Source organism: Balaenoptera borealis (assembly GCF_965194805.1).
Source record: "Balaenoptera borealis genome assembly, chromosome: 19".
Lineage (NCBI taxonomy): Eukaryota > Metazoa > Chordata > Mammalia > Artiodactyla > Balaenopteridae > Balaenoptera > Balaenoptera borealis.
The window spans coordinates 10,615,950-10,633,392 of record NC_138878.1 but is presented as its reverse complement, the minus strand read 5'-3'; the positions used below and the strand labels follow the sequence as shown (position 1 = coordinate 10,633,392).

The following is a 17,443-nucleotide window of genomic DNA, read 5'->3' as shown; positions in this document are numbered from 1 at the left end:
ACCTGTGAACCACAGCAGGGAGGAAGAAATTAACACATCCCTTCAGAGGCTGACCAGAACCAGGAAATGTCTGACTTTACTCCCTCTCCTTTTAGTATAAAAGAAGCCTGAATTCTAAATCAGGAAAGATGGTTCTTTGGGGCATGAGTCCACCAACCTCTTGGTCTGCCCGCTTTCCAAATAAAGTTGTTATTCCTTGGCCCAACAACTCGTCTTTTGATTTATTGGCCTGTCGTGCAGCGAGAAGTAGGAGCTTAGACTCGGTAACATCATCATGGTGTCACATGTGGTCACTTATCTGTCAGTAAAGGCTTGTGTTGTGTACAGATTCCTAGAACTCTGATCCTGTCTTTACTTTTTAATTATTTCTTCCACCCCTTCACCTTTGGTTGGTTTTGTTTGGTGGACTTGTAGGTCTCTTTGTCTTAACATCTGGACTTTAAATAGTTGCTGTTAAACCTCTAAAATCAATCAGCCTCTGGCTGTGTTGTCATTAAAAGTTAACTGCCTTCCCATTAATCCATTAATTGTGAAGATTAACTGGGAAAGCTATTCAAACCAAGGCTATAACTTGGGTATGTAAGCCAGTGTTTGCCTCCAAGTGAAACCTTATCCCATTAACATCAAAGAGTACTTATACACACACACACACACACACACACACACACACACACACACACATATGTATCTATGTGGGTGTGTGTGTGTGTGTATATGTAATTCACCCATGGCTTATGTAGGAGAAAATGCATAGAAATTTATAGGCTGCTGCCAAAATGAATTCTTGACAACTAGAAAATCATCTTTGTCTTTGACTCAGCCCTAGAAAAAATACTGATAAATATTTACTTGAGTTTCAGCAATATATTTTGAGTTGCAGCAATATGTTGTTTTTTAGATTTAAGCCACTGATTGACAAAGTTAGAAGCTCATGTTTGTCTTATGTCTAAAACTAGTCTCCTCAGTGAATGTTAATTTTCATGTCAGAGTCAAATCACTACTCAAGCTAAAGAATTTAGCAGTGATCTATACTCAGTGGTATCTAATTGAGTTGAAATGTTATTTTAGGTAATGATGAGAGAGAAAAATCAGGATAGGCCCATATTTTGTCACCTACGCTTATGAAAAATTATATTTTATTCAAGCCCAGTTGTATCATCACTACTCCTTAAAATTTATTCTTTTTCTTTTTTTCTCACCAGAATGTCACTGTGTGGTAGCTGCCTCCACACACTGTCAGTTGATATAGTTACATAGGGAGAAAGGGATGGGGTGTGTGATACCATAACCATTTCTCCGATCTTTAAATAGCCTCATGAAACAGTATGAAAACCATAAAGAGATTTGCAAAAGGAACAAATCTCTCTATTGGATAGAAATTAATTTGCAAGTCTATTTTAGTGGTTTCCAAATTACCATGGTCCTGGCTAAACTACACCCCAGACAAAGCAAGTCCGAGTGACCTGGAATAGGGCACAGTCACGGGCAAGTTTTAAACCTCCCTCAAGTGATTGTACTATGTAGCTAGGATGAATCACTATAGGTGCATGTTCCATAAAAGTGACAGCCTGAGGCTGATCCGTGTATAATTTTATCAGGAGGCTGATGCTACTTTTCAAACATAACCTGGGTCTTCTACAAATTCTTAGGATGGCCTTCTGTGGCTTTTCTTTGATGTGCTGAGTGAATGCTTAGGGTGGTTACAACTGTGAGGATGAGCCTGCAGAGTTGGGAAGAGCTCATTGATGTGGAAATCAACGAAGGCCACCCAAATGAGAACAAACACAGGCTCTTTATCCAGATTTTGCTATAGCTAGGGAGTCAGCCGCCATCACTTGTGTTTGGCAGAGACTCAAAGGCAGGCAGGGGGCAAGGGAAAGCTTTATAGTGAAAAGACAAAAAAAGAGAGAAGGCATCAGGTATGCCTTGATTGGAAGCTGTTGGCAGGGGGAAGCTGTAGACAGGGTAACCAGAAGCAGGCCATCCTATGTGATGGATTAGGTGTGCGTATTTGGGTTCTTCTGTATTTAGCAGAGATTTATCCAGTCCTAAGTTGGAAGCAGGGGCACAAATTAGAGAAGCTATAAGATATTTACCAAGTACTGGCTGTATGGGGCCAATTGCTACAAGGGATTATTGTTAGGCTTCCTGAGGTGGCTACCGAGGATAGCAGGTCGGTTCCTGGGCTGGTTGCTGCACGTTATGGGTCAGAAGTTCTGTTTTTGTGTGTAGTGTGGCCATTGTCTGTTTGTATATTCAGTCTCTCATTGGGCAGAAGTGGTCATCAGGGACTGGATCCTGTGTCATGCCAGGGCAGGAAGATGGGACTCCTCCTGGAATCCTAAAACTGGACCTGAATAATCTGTAGAACTAACTCAGATTTGGCTTATGGTTAAAGAACAATATTGTTTTCTCACTTTGGGGATGAAATCTTGCCTTGTACACAATATTTCTGATCTATGTTAGCCTAATTCCACACTTTTCCTAAATTAGTCCATGATTTCCAATTTCAACTGGATGACAATTTCAATAATATAGATCAGAATAAAACATTTTCTTTAAGGAAATAGATTTCTTGAAGGGAAGGTCATTCCTTAATCCTGAATTTGTCAATGGAATAGTTGGGTTAGGTCTAAATAGTAAACTGTTTTCTGAAAAGACTGAGATTCCAATGTTTCCAAAGCTCCCTGTCAAAAGTCCCACTCCTGGGCTTCCCTGGTGGCGCAGTGGTTAAGAATCCGCCTGCCAATGCAGGGGACACGGGTTCGAGCCCTGGTCTGGGAAGATCCCACATGCCACGGAGCAACTAGGCCCGTGAGCCACAACTACTGAGCCTGCGCGTCTGGAGCCTGTGCTCCGCATCAAGAGAGGCCGCGATAATGAGAGACCTGCGCACCGCGATGAAGAGTGGCCCCCACTTGCCGCAACTAGAGAAAGCCCTCGCACAGAAACGAAGACCCAACACAGCCATAAATAAATAAATAAATAAATATTAAAAAAAAAAAAAAAAAAAAGTCCCACTCCTGCCTCTAGTATATGGGAATTTTGGAAGATTTTTAAGCATGTTTCCTATCTATCCTATCCTGTCCTGTCCTATCCTTCTTCAATGAGTATTCCCGTGGGAAATATGATACATTAGCAGGTACGCAATTGATTTTGGCGGGTCTTCCAAATAACAGAGAAGGTTATTCTACTCAGTGGCAACTAAGCTGAATGTTACTGAAAATTAGCCCTATTTTTGGTCAGGTATATTTTAGATTACCAGTACCTGTTTCAACAATGTAGTGGCTCAGAACAACAGCTGTGTGTCTTTGGGTAAATCGTGTAACCACTGTGTCCCTTTCTCCTCAATTGTACAATGGAGTTAATAGTAGCAAATAGTATAAGGTATTTGTCAGGATTTAATACATGTAAAGCACTGAGAATATAAGCAGCCAATAATATGGACCTATTATCTTAGTACAGGTTGTATTGCACAGAGATTAAGAAAATTGAATTACTTTTATTAAAAACGGAACAGCTTTTACTTACTTATGAGAATTATGAATTAAAGCCCTTTGTAAAATAAAATTAAATTACTTTTGATCAAGCTATATTAAAATACTTTCAATATAGCTTGCATCTTTATTTGTAAGAGGCTATTGAGTTTTTTCATATACACAATTCGCCAGAGGTCTAATTTATCCTTGTCTTTTTAATGACAATGGTAAGTTCTTCTCTCACAGTGAGAAGTAAATGATGTCTTTTCTGAGATATTGATTTGAAAGCTGTAGATTTGTGCCTCTTTCTGCCTGTGTGTGCACATGCACACACACATGAAAGTGTCTCAACAGAAATCAGGTAATTTTTTCCCCTGGAATATGTATAGTCTAACATAATTCATTAACACTCTTTACATGAAATCAAAAGAGACTGAAAATACTAAAAAATTACCCCCCAAGTTTGTAATTACAAAAAAAGACAGAACTATAGTTTCACATTTCCGACTGTATTATCACGTTTAATGTGGAAATTCTGACTATGAAAAGTTGTATAAATAGTAAAATATATAATTTTGGAAAAGCATAGAGTAGTAAGAGTGATATTCATTTCTTCCTCGGAAAGAACTAATTAACCAAACATGCCTTGCTACCCTTTTGAATTGTACAAGCCTTCCCCCTGATGACTGTGCTTTTAAATTTCACTGGTGACTGAAGTCTTTCATACTCTCCTGTGCCCCTTTTACCTAGAATGTGCTTTTTTTCTCCCGGTCAAATTCCCTTCTTCACTAAGGTTGTCAAGCTATACCCGATTCCCACCGCGTTCGGCTGCGAGTGAGTTGCGGCAGCGCAATTCGCCCGCAGCACCTGAACCGAGGGAGCGGTGGGAGCTGAGTCCCAGCATGCAATGCGGCAGCCCGAGGCCCGGGGCGAAGCGGTCCTGGCGCCGTTCTCGCGGTGGGGGACAGCGGGATGCAGGCCGGGGCTCTCTTGCTGGGAGGTAGACAGCCCTATCCATCCCGTGTGCGGGTGGTGGGAGGTACAGTAAGCAGCACGGGGGGCCAGGAAGGCCTCAGTCTCCCAGGTGCCCTTCCTGAAAGTTGGAGAGGCAGCAGAGGATTTCCACCTGGCCCCTGCAATTTAGGAACCTTCCTTCTTAGGGTCAAGAGGCAGCGCGAGGGAAGCTGGGAGCTAGGACCTCCACGCCGACGCAAAGCGAGAGCTGAACAGAACCAGAGCCAGCGGCACGCATGTGCCACTGATGTGCAGGAAGCAGGAGAGAGATGAGCAGGCTACAGCGCCGGGCGAGAACTGAAGGTGAGGCGAGGCGAGGTGAGGCGAGGCGAGGCGAGGCGAGGCGAGGCGAGGTGAGGTGAGGGCCGGGCCACACAGCCTGAACTGCTCATCTGTTTAGGGTGCGGCAAGGGGGCAGCAGCCGTCCAGGGTCCAGGCCCAACGTTCCCACTCCACAGCTGGCCCAGGTTCTCCCTGTTCAGCAGCTTCTGTGGTGGGCAGTCCTCTGGAGACTTGCAGGGGTGGGTGCAGAGGTGTCAGTACTTGCACGCTATATATTTACATACGTGAATATGTAAATTACATATACCACCGTGCCCCCGCCTGCCTGTCTTCCTTCTCCCGGCCCCCACTGAGCCCCAGCACTTGTAGTGGTCTCGTCTGGAGACAAGAGGGAGAAGGACAGAGGCTCTGCCATATCCCACTGCTTCCTTGGACCCTAGAGGTACTGAGACAGGGTGCTTTTGGGAAGGAGGGGAGCCTTTGGGGGGCCATCCCCGGGGCCTGGACCTAAGCAGGGGAGGCCATGTCCCACCCCACCTCTTGTTTCTGGACCCTCCTCCCCTTTGGGTGTGTGAGTGTGTTCTCATTTTCTTTATGGAAAAATGGACCAAAAAACAAAAATAATAGAGAGAGAGAGGTATTTAACTGCAATAAACTAGTCCCATGTGGCCAAAAAAAAAAAAAAGAAATGTATTCGTATTCTATGTATTATTCATATTATGTGAAATATATTTATATGTATGTATAAAATCATACGTATTGTTATTAATGCATATAATATGTATATAGAAATATGTTCAGACATATTTATATAAGGTTACTATATAAGTATATGCCATCAGTTAAACTTATGATATGATGGCCAACTTAGCATTTATACAAGGGTCAGCTTGTGTGTGTGTGTATATATATATATATATATATATATATATATACACTATACATATGTATGTTGTAATATATGTATGTTATAACACATATGCACATGCCTGTACACATATGTAGTATAATTGTATATATAATTAATATGTATTTTAATTGTATATATGATTACCTATTTATATGTATAATTGTATATGTAATATATGTATAACATGTATAACGCAGTATAGTATAACTGTATATTGTATAACTATACTGTTATACATATACATATATATGATTATACACATTATACATATATAAGTACAAATATTGTACATATACATATAGTATGTATATAATACATTATACTATTATATAAATATATGTATAGTATATACATATAGTATATGTGTAGTATATACATATAATATAGTATATATGTACATATATACTGGTCCCTTGGTGAAGGACCAGTATTGTATTTAATTAAAAAATACAATTATGTTTTGAGCTGAAATAATATATTATTTCAGCTTTGAAAAGCTCCTGCCTTAAATGCCTGTATATTTATACACTCTGAATGACGATTATATGCACTCTGAAAAGCCGTAAAGTAGAACTAACAATCACAGAAATTTGAGAGGAAGTTGAGCGTTCTAGCTGGGGGATTAGTCCAGGAGAAAGCTAGTTGATTGGGCTGCTTTTACCAGAGTGTAGGGTAGGGTTTCTCAATGGCTGCACTGTCGACATTTGGGCCTGGATGATTTTTGCTTGTGGGGTGCCACCCTGGGCACTGTAAGGTGTTTAGCAGCATCCCTGGCCTCCACCCACTGGATTCCAGGAGTACCCCCAAGTTGTGATGACCAAAGTGTCTCCAGATATTGCTAAATGTTCCCTGGGAGGGGGAGGGAAATCACCCCCGGTTATGGGTCTCAGCTTTGCAAGGCCAGAACCTGCATTTTACTGCTTTAACTGGTACAGTCAGAGAAAACTGGTTTTCTGGAATGAAATTCACAGGAGACTGATTCTTTTTTTTTTTTTTAATTAATTAATTAATTAATTTTTGGCTGCATTGAGTCTTTGTTGCTGCGCATGGGCTTTCTCTAGTTGTGGTGAGTGGGGAAGTGGGGGGCTCTACTCTTCATTACAGTGCGCGGGCTTCTCATTGCGGTGGCTTCTCTTCTTGGGAGCACGGGCTCTAGGCGCGCGGGCTTCAGTAGTTGTGGCTTGCGGGCTTAGTTGCTCCGTGGCATGTGGGATCTTCCCAGACCAGGGCTCGAACCCGTGTCCCCTGCATTGGCAGGCGGATTCTTAACCACTGTGCCATGAGGGAAGTCCCAGGACACTGATTCTTAATCCAGAATACAATTTCATTAATGCCTAGAGGGAAATATCCGTTTTACTCACTCCAGACTCATTATTGCTGAGATCCCCCTGCCCTGGTGTTAAGACTATTGCAGATCAAATTGGTAATAAACAAATAGCCTGGCAAACCTGGCATTGGAGCATGTACCTTCTTGAGAGGTATTTTATGTCATTATGGTGTCTGATGAAATTCCTGTGCTCCAGACCTAAAGAAATAGTGATTATAGTCATGGTGTTCTTACTAGTTTCTGGACTCCAACTCACTTCATAAACATCATGGTCCCATCACAATGAGATGAGCAAATTAACCAAACTCTGTGACTCAATTTTACCTCATCTGTAAAATAATATCAGTACCTCAAAGAGGAGTGGTAAAGATTGGTAACTACATGTTGAATGGCTGTGAGTTCTTAGCAGAGAATGCTCACTGAATGTGTGTTCACTATTATTAGTTCTGTGTAAGAATAACTTTAGAATATTCTGCTGCTGAATAAACATACCACAGATTGGGGGGAAGTGTATACACTCATGTAACCACCACTCAGACCTACAGCTAGAACTTTACCAAACACCAGAAGTCCCCGTCTGTCCTCCCCCGACCCCTGTCCCCTGCCGATCTCTTTCCCGTATCACATGTCCCTCTTCTCACAAATGGAATAAGCACCACTTCTCTTAGATTAATCCCATTCTTTTTAAGCTAAAAGTAAAACAGTATTGAGTCTCAGTTTATAGTGGCAAAAACAAATGTGCAATAAATATATGCCCTCTAGAGTGATTGCACTAGAGAGGCATTTTACATCTGAAACATTGATTTGAATCTGCATAATTGATTGTGAATTGCAGTTAAACAGCCTTGTTGGGTCACACTTATACCTGAATACTCATAATGATTCAAAAATGATTATAGTTTTGGTAGACACACACCCACAAATGCACACCCCCCCCAATATAGATAATGTGCTCATTTGTGCACGCTAACACACACATCATAGCTTCCACAGCATACTAAAGCATTTTGGTTGTTGCTTGTGATTGGGTGTAATCAGAATTTCCTTCAACACTTCATGGATTGTTATGTCTTTTTATGTCTACACTTCTTAACACTTGAATTACAACTAGATTGAGTGTCAGTACTTAAGCCAGTCAGTAGACATGCAGGAACTGTGGGCCAGTTATCAAGTCTTTCTTAAGAGCTAGCTAAAGCAGGGGTCCCCAACCCCCAGGCCACAGGCTGGTAGCAGTCTGTGGTCTGTTAGGAACCAGGCTGCAGAGCAGGAGGTGAGCTGCGGGCAAACGAGCGTAGCTTCATCTGTATTTACAGCCGCTCCCCATCGCTCGCATTACCGCCTGAGCTCCACCTCCTGTCAGCATTATGGTGAGTTGTGTAATTATTTCATTTTACATTACAATGTAATAATAATAGAAATAAAGTGCACAGTAAATGTAATGCACTTGAATCAACCTGAAACCATCCCCCCACATCTGTGGAAAAATTGTCTTCCATGAAACTGGTCCCTGGTGCCAAAAAGTTTGGGGACCGCTGAGCTAAAGAGTTTAAGGTGTGAAAGAAGCAAAAGGGGACTTTAAATGAAAATGAGACAGTCTTAAAAAATAAAATGCTACCTTTAGCAAATTCTTTTGAAAGGCAATCAAATGTTAAGTTGGTAAATTTTTACTTACCACTTATACTTTAAACCTTTATTTAACTTTAAGAAAAAGTACATATTTCAAATGGCAGGACTGCAGAAAAATATTGTAGTTTGAATATTTAAGCAGTACAATTGATAGTGACTATTTTATAAAAACCTATGTTCAAGAGGCATAGGCTTCATAAAATTTCAGATGAATCTAGATAATTCCTAGATTTATTTAAAATGTTTATTGTTAATTTAAAAGTTGGGACAATAATCCTGCATGATTTTTAATTACCAACATATGTTAAATCCTAAATATAAGAGAAGTATTTTCTGATTAGAGCAAAAATGGCAACAACTTAATAATTGTATAAAATGAAAATCTGAAGATTGCATGAAATGAAGAATTAGCTGAATAAAATAAGCATGTATAGATATGATGGTCAACATGAGACTGTTCTTATACTTTTCCTCACTCTTTGTGCCTTACTTTTTATTTGATATGTGATATACATAATAGGATAGATAAGACATGTATATACTTTCATATATATCCTTACATACCTATTCATATACACATACAGGTATGTGTATGTATACACACACACATACGCACACACACACTGCCTTCCTTTAGAAGTAACCACTATCCTGAATTCTAAGCTTTTCATTTCTTTGTTTTTTTAAATAGTTTTTTGTCCTAGTCACATGTGTCCCTAAATAATGTATTACTTAGCTTTGCTTGTTTTTAAGATTCTCAAAACTATCAGCATATATTATATGGTCTTCTATAACTTTTTTCATTAAATATTTTATTTCTAAGATCCAACCTTTTTATTTTATTTTATTTATTTTTTGATGTGTGTTGGTGTAGTTCTTTTTCCTGCTGTATGTTATTTCATTGTGAAAAGTACTATGATTTATTGATCTCTTCTTTGATCAGTAAATGTTTGGATTGTTAATCAATTTTTTCTATCATGAACATTGTTGCTAGAAATTGCACACATCTCCCTGTGCACAAATACAAGAGTTGCTCTAGGTTAATGTTTCTCAACTTTTTTTCTGATGGCACACAATAAATACTAGTATTTGTATAACACCCAAAAGGCAAAGCTTCTTGAGACCAGCAGTTCATCATAGGGAGGCTCTGCCCAGGGGGAAATACGTATCAATGGACCATGGGGTACAGAAGTTCAAATATGCAAGCTGATGACAAATTGTTTTTTAAAAGTAGGTGCTCGCCTTTACACTCCCACTAGCAGGATGTTGGAGTTTCTCTTGGCCCACATTATCTGGACCATCTGGTGTTGTCAGACTTATTAAATCTTGCTGGCCTACTGTTTGTAAAATAGTATCTAATTGTAGTGTTAATTTACACTTTGAGTTTGATCATCATTTAATAGCAGTTCTGTGCTGTGAAATCTCTGGTCTAGCCTTATGTCATTTTTTCTAGTGTGTTTTCTAACTGATTTAAAAGGAGTTTTTGTTTCTCCTTATTTTTTTTTTTTGTTTTCCTTAATTTGCAGTACTAATTGTAAACTGTTTGGGGAGTACTTTCTCCATGTTGTGATGTTTCTCTTTACATCACATGTCTTTTGGCAACCCTAAGTTCTTAGTTTTAATCTAGTTAAGTTTATAATTCTTTCCTAATATACATTTATTTATGTAAATTAGGAATACTGATTAGGTATTTTTGTTTCTTGTTTAAGTAAACCGTTTCTACCTCAAGATACTATTTTGCAATTTCTACGAAGTTTTCCTTCTCCATTTCCATATGCTCTTGTCTTTAAATTCTTTTTCTCTTATTGAACTTACACTGTATATAAGCAGTGGGCATATTGTTAGAGATCCTAGATTTATTGTTTTGTTTTGTTTTGTTTATTTGTTTTATCTGTTGAATCCAAGTAAGCTGTCAGCACATTACTAACCTGAATGTGGAATTTTTCCTTTTGGCAGACGATTGTGATGACCCTCTGGTGTCTGCCTTGTCTCAGGCATCATTCAGCAGTTCATCCGAGCTCTCTAGCAGCCATGGTCCTGGATTTGCAAGGCTAAATCGAAGAGATGGTAAGTCTGCTTTTTCTGCTCTGATTGGTTCATGACGAATCTCATTCGTCTTCCATTCTCTTTTAGTAAAATCATTGTAAGTGATATATTGTAAAAGGTAATAAATTTCTTAATAAGCAAATGGCAGAAACTGATGGGATGTACATGACATTTAGGATTGGCTCTAGAATGGCAAAGGAATGCATCTGTTCCAAGATCTTGTATCATCATTTTAGCGCCCAAAGAATTGAATTCCCTAAATCTGGAGATTTTTTAAATGTATCTTATAAAATAAACTTTTCTTCAGAATTTTTTTATTTTCATTTTTTAATTGAAATATAGTTGATGTACTATATAATTTTAGTTTTAGGTGTACAATATATTGGTTTGACATTTAAATACACTGTGAAGTGATCACCATGTTATGTCTAGTAACCATACAAAGATATTACAGTATTATTAACCATATTCCTTATGCTGTATATTACATCCCATGACTTATTTATCTTATAACTGGAGGTTTGTACCTCCTAATTCCCTTCACCTATTTTACTCATCCCCTCAGCCCTCCTCCTCTGATAACCACCTCTTTGTTCTCTGTATCTATGAGTCTGATTTCATTTTGTTTTGTTTGTTTTTTAGATTCTAGATATAAGTGCAATCATATGGGTTTGTCTTTCTCTGACTTATTTCACTTAGCATAATACCCTCTGGATCCATCTAAGTTGTCACAAATGGCAAGATTTTATTTTTTTAATGAAAAATAAACATTCCGCTGTATATGTATATACCACATCTTCTTCATCCATTCATCTACAAAGGACACTTAAGTTGCTTCCATATCCTGGCTATTGTAAATAATGCTGCAGTGAACATAGGAGTGCATATATCTTTTTGAATTAGTGTTTTTATTTTCTTGGGGTAAATACCCAGAAGTGAAATTGCTGGACCTTATAGTAGTTCTGTTTTTAATTTTTTGAGTAACCTCCATACTGTTTTCCATAGCAGCTGCACCAATTAATCCCACCAACAGTGCACCAGCGTTCCTCTTTCTCTACATCCTCGCAGACAGTTGTTATTTCTTGCCTTTTGGATGATAGCCATTCTGACAGGTGTGAGATACATCTCACTGTGGTTTTGATTTGCATTTCCCTGGTGATGAGTGATGTTGAGCCTGTTTTCAGGTGTCTGATGGCCATTTCTATGTATTCTTTGAAAAAATGTCTATTCAGGTCCTCTGCCAATTTTTAAATTGAATTGTTTGTTTTTATGATATTGAGCTGTATGAGTTCTTTGTATATTTTGGATATTAAACCCTATTCGAATATGTCATTTGCAAATATCTTCTCCCATTCAGTGGGCTACCTGTTTGCTTTGTTGATGGTTTTCTTCACTGTGCAGAAGCTTTTTAGTTTGATTAGGTCTCATTTGTTTATTTTTGGTTTTGTTTCTCTTGCCTGAGGAGAGAGATCCAAAAATATATTGCTAAGACCAATGTCAAAGGGCATACTGCCTATGTTTTGTTCTAGAAGTTATATGGTTTCAGATCATACATTGAAGTACTTAATCCATTTTGAGTTTATTTTTGTATATGGTGTGAGAAGGTAGTCCAGTTTGATTCTTTTGCATGTAGTCTGATTTTTCCAACACCATTTATTGCAGAGGCTGTCTTTTCCCCATTGTATATTCTTGCCTTCTTTGTTGTACATTAATAATTGACCATATAACATGGTTTATCACATTGATTGATTTGCAGGTATTGAGCCATGTTTGCATCCTTAGGATAAATCCCACTTGATCATAGTGTATGATCCTTTTTAATGCATTGTATATTTTGATTTTTGCATCCATGTTCATCAATGATATTGACCCGTAATTTTTTTTGTGTGTGTGTGGTGTCCTTGTCTAGTTTTGGTATCATGGTGATGCTGACCTTTTAGACTGAGTTTCGAAGTATTCCTTCCTCTTCAATTTTTTGAAATACTTTGAGAATGATAGATGTTAACTCTTCTTTAAATGTTTGGTGGAATTCACCTGTGAAGCTGTCTAGTCCTGGACTTTTGTTTGTTGGGAGTTTTTTGATTACTGATTCAATTTCATTACTAGTAGTTGGTCTGTTCAGATTTTCTATTTCTTCCTGATTCATTCTTAAAGATGGTATGTTTCTAGAAATTTATCCATTTTTTTCTATGCTATCCAATTTGTTGTTGTATAATTATTTGTGGTAATCTCTTACGATCCTGTGTATTTCTGTGGTGTTGGTTGTAACTTATCCTCTTTCGTTTCTGATTTTATTTATTTGGTTCTCTCTTTTTTTCTTGATGAGTCTAGCTAGAGGTTTATCAATTTTGCTTATCTTGTCAAAAAACTCAGTTCATTTTTCATTGGTCTTTTTTTTTCCTTGGTCTCTTTTTTTGTTTGTTTGTTTGTTTGAATTACTGCTCTGCTCTTTATTATTTCCTTCTGCTAACTTTGGGCTCTGTTCTTCTTTTTCTACTTCCTTTATGTGTAAGTTCAGGTTGTCTATTTGACATTTTTCTTGTTTACTGAGGTAGGCCTGTATTGCCATAGATTTCCATTTTCATTTTTCTCAGGGTATTTTTAAATTTCCTCTTTGATTTCTTCAATGACCCATTGGTTGTTTGGTAGCATATTGTTTAGACTCCATATGTTTATGTTTTTTCTAGTTTTCTTCTTGTAGTTAATTTCTAGTCTCATACTCATATGGTCAGAAAAGATGCTTGATATGGTTTCAATTTTCTTAAATTTACTGAGACTTTTTCTTGTGGCCTAGCTTGTGATCTGTCTTGGAGAATGTTCCATGTACACTTGAAGATAATGTATATTGTGTTATTTTGGGATGAGATGTTCTGTATATATCAATCCATCTGGTCTAATGTGTCATTTAAGGTCGGTGTTTCCCTATTGAGTTTCTGTTTGGATGATCAGTCCATTGACATAAGTGGAGTGTTAAAGTCCTTTACTGTTATTGTATTACTGTCAATTTCTCCCTTTATATTTGTTAATATTTGCTTTATATATTGATGTGCTCCTATGTTGAGTGCATATATATTTACAAATGTTATATCTTTGTTGGGTTGATCCCTTTAGCATTTTGTAATGTCCTTCTTTGTCTCTCGTTACAATCTTTGTTTTAAAGTCTGTTTTGTCTGATATAATTACTGCTAACTCAGCTTTCAATCTGTTTCCATTTGCATGGAATTTCTTTTTCCATCACCTCACTTTTAATCTGTGAGTGTCTTTAGATTTGTAAGGAGTCTTTTGTAGGCAGCATATATATGGGTCTTTTTTTTTTTTTTTTAATCTATTCAGCTACTGTATGTCTTTTGACTGGAGCATTTAGTCCATTTACATTTAAAGTAATTATTGATAGGAATGTACTTATTGCCATTTTGTTAATTGTTTTCTGGTTATATTTGTAGTTCTTCTCTGTTCTTTCTTCTTTTCTTGTTCTCTTCCCTTCTGATATGATGATTGTCTTTAATGTTATATTTGGATTTTTTTTCTCTTTTTTTGTGTGTATGGGTTATAGGTTTTTGGTTTGTGGTTCTATGAGGTTCATGTATAATTATTTATTATATATAGGTATCTATTTTAATTTGATGATCTCTTAAGCTTGAACACATTCTAATAACTCTATGTTTTTAGTCCCTCCACCACATTTTATGTTTTTGACATCATGTTTTGTACCTTTTTATTTTTTGTATCCCTTAAATACTTATTGTAGATACAGATGATTTTACTACTTTTGTCTTGTAACTTTCCTACTAGCTTTTTTTTTTTTTTTAATTTTTTTTAAATTTTATTTATTATTTATTTATCTGTTCATGGCTGTGTTGGGTCTTCGTCTCTGTGCGAGGGCTTTCTCCAGTTGCGGCGAGCGGGAGCCACTCTTCATCACAGTGCGCGGGCCTCTCTTGTTGCAGGGCACAGGCTCCAGACGCGCAGGCCCAGCAGCTGTGGCTCACGGGCCCAGCCGCTCCACGGCATGTGGGATCCTCCCAGACCAGGACCCGAACCCGCGTCCCCCGCATTGGCAGGCAGACTCTCAACCACTGCGCCACCAGGGAAGCCCCTCCTACTAGCTTTATAAGTGGTTGATCCACTACCTTTACTATATGTTTACCTTTACCAGTGAGATTTTTTCCTTTTGTAATTCTCTTATTTCTAGTTGTGGCTTTTTCTTTTCTTCTTAGAAGTCCCTTTAACATTTCTTATAAGGCCAGTGTAGTGGTGCTGAACTCTTAGCTTTTGCGTCTCTGCCAAACTCTACCTGTCCTTCAAATCTGAATGATAACCTTGCTGGGTAGAGTATTCTTGGTTGTAGGGTTTTTGTTTTGTTTTAAGATTTTTTGATGTGGACCATTTTTAAAGTCTTTATCGAATTTGTTACAATATTGCTTCTGTTTTATGTTTTGGTTTTTTGGCTGTGAGGCATGTGGGATCTTAGCTCCCCAACCAGGGATCGAACCTGCACCCCCTGCATTGGAAGGCAAAGTCTTAACCACTGGACCGCCAAGGAAGTCCCTTGGTTGTAGGTTTTTTTCCTTTCATTACGTTGAATACGTCATGCACTTCCTTCTGACCTGCAAAGTTTCTGCTGAAAAGTCAGCTGATAGTCTTATGGGAGTTCCCTTCTAGTTGCTCTTCTCTTGCTACTTTTAAGATTCTCACTTTAATCTTTAATTTTCCCATTTTAATTATAATGTGTCTTGGTGTGGACCTCTTTGGGTTCATCTTGTTTGGGACTCTGTGCTTCCTGGACCTGGATGTCTGTTTTCTTCCCCAGGTTAGGAAAGTTTCTGGGTGTTATTTCTTCTAAAACTTCTCTGGTCCTTCTTCTCTCTTTTCTTCCTCTGGGACCCTATAATGTGAATGTTTCTATGCTTGATGTTGTCTCAGATGTCCCTTAATTACCTTTATTAAAAACGTTTTTTTTTTTTTTCCTGTTCAGTTTGGTTGATTTCCACTACTCTGTCTTCCAGATAACTAATCCTTTCTTCTGTATCATCTAATCTACTGTTGATACCCTCTAGTGTATTTTTTACTTCAGTTGTTTTATTCTCCAGCTCTGATTTCTTTTTAAATTTTCTAACTCTTTGTTGAAGCTCTCACTCTGTTCATCCATTCTCCCAAGATTGGTGAACATCTTTATGATCATTATCTTGAATTCTTTATTGGGTAGATTGCTTATCTCTGTTTCATTTAGTTCTTTTCCTGAGGTTTTGTCTTTTTCTTTCATTTGGAACAGATTTCTTTGTCTCTTCATTTTCCCTAATTCTCTGTGTTTATTTCTATGTATTAGGTAGTTCCATTACATCTCCCAGTCTTTTTGAAGTGGTCTTCCATAGGAGATGTCCTCTGGGGCCAGCAGCACACTCCCCTCTGACCATCAGAGCTAGATGCTCCAGGGGTGTCCCCTGTGTGGGCTGCATGTGCCCTTTTGTTATGGCAGGGCCCACTACTGTGGGTGGGCTGGCAGGTGGGGCTGACCCCCAACCTGGCTGGCCATGTGACCTGGTGGTGCATGGCTGTTGTGGGCCCACTGGTGGGTGTTGTCGGATCCTGGCACTAATAGGCTAGAGAGAGGATTCCAGAATGGCACTTGCCAGTGCTGGTGTCAGCTCAGTAGAAGGAGATTCCAAAAATGGCCACCACCAGTGTCTCATTACCCAGGGGTGTCTCAGCTGCCTCCTGTCTCTCTGGGAGGCTCTCCACGGGCATTAAGTGAGTCTGACTCAGGTGCCTTTCAAACTACTGCCTCTGCACTGGGACTTGGAGTATGTGAGATTTTCTGCACACCCTTTAAGAGTGGAGTTTCTGTTTTCTATAGCCCTCTGGCTCTTCCAAACATATGCCCCACTGGTTTTCAAAGCTTGACTTCTGGGGCCTCATTTTCCCTGTGCAGGATCCCTGGGCTGGGAGCCCTATGTGTGGCTTGGACACCATGCCCCTCATGGAGGACCTCTGTTGCTATGATTTCCCTCATGTTTGTGGGTCACTGATCCTGCGCTGGGGTTCCTGACTAGACTCCATCTCTGTCCCTCCTACCTGTCTTGTTGTGGCTTTTTCTTTATATTTTAGTTGTGGAAAATCTTTTCTTATCTTCAGGTTGTTCTCATAGATAGTTACTTTCTTTTCTTTTTTAAAATAAATTTATTTATTTATTTATTTTTAGCTGCATTGGGTCTTCGTTGCTGTGTGCGGGCTTTCTCTAGTTGCGGCAAGTGGGGGCTACTCTTCGTTGTGGTGCACAGGCTCCTCATTGCGGTGGCTTCTCTTGTTGCAGAGCACGGGCTCTAGGCACACAGGCTTCAGTAGTTGTGGCTCGCAGGCTCTAGAGCACAGGCTCAGTAGTTGTGGCGCATGGGCTTAGTTGCTCGACAGCATGTGGGATCTTCCTGGACCAGGGCTCGAACCCGTGTCTCCTGCATTGGCAGGCGGATTCTTAACCACTGCGCCACCAGAGAAGCCCTGATAGTTACTTTCTAAGTAGTTGTTATTTTGGTGTGCGTGTGGGGGGAGGTGAGTTCAGGGTCTTCCTACTCTGCCATCTTGATCCTAAAATATACTTTTCTACAACAATATACAATCATTATGTATACAGTAGCCATGAAAATTTAATTGGCCCTCTATTTCAAGATAAGCAAGGAAGTTTGCAAGAAGCGATTTTAAAAGTTGCTAGTTATTTAACAGTAATCATCCCTAAGTTTATTTAATTCTCAAAATGAATGACAT

At 38.9% G+C, this 17,443-nt stretch overlaps 1 protein-coding gene across 1 annotated transcript in view; it reads left to right on the top strand.

Moving 5' to 3' along the window:
- Positions 1 to 17,443, top strand: part of CNTNAP4 (contactin associated protein family member 4) — a 266,473-nt gene that overhangs the window by 27,794 nt on the left and 221,236 nt on the right. The window contains exon 2 of the mRNA XM_082366313.1: positions 10,595 to 10,705. Coding sequence (XP_082222439.1) covers positions 10,595 to 10,705 — 111 coding nt within the window. The remainder of the gene's footprint in view (positions 1 to 10,594; positions 10,706 to 17,443) is intronic.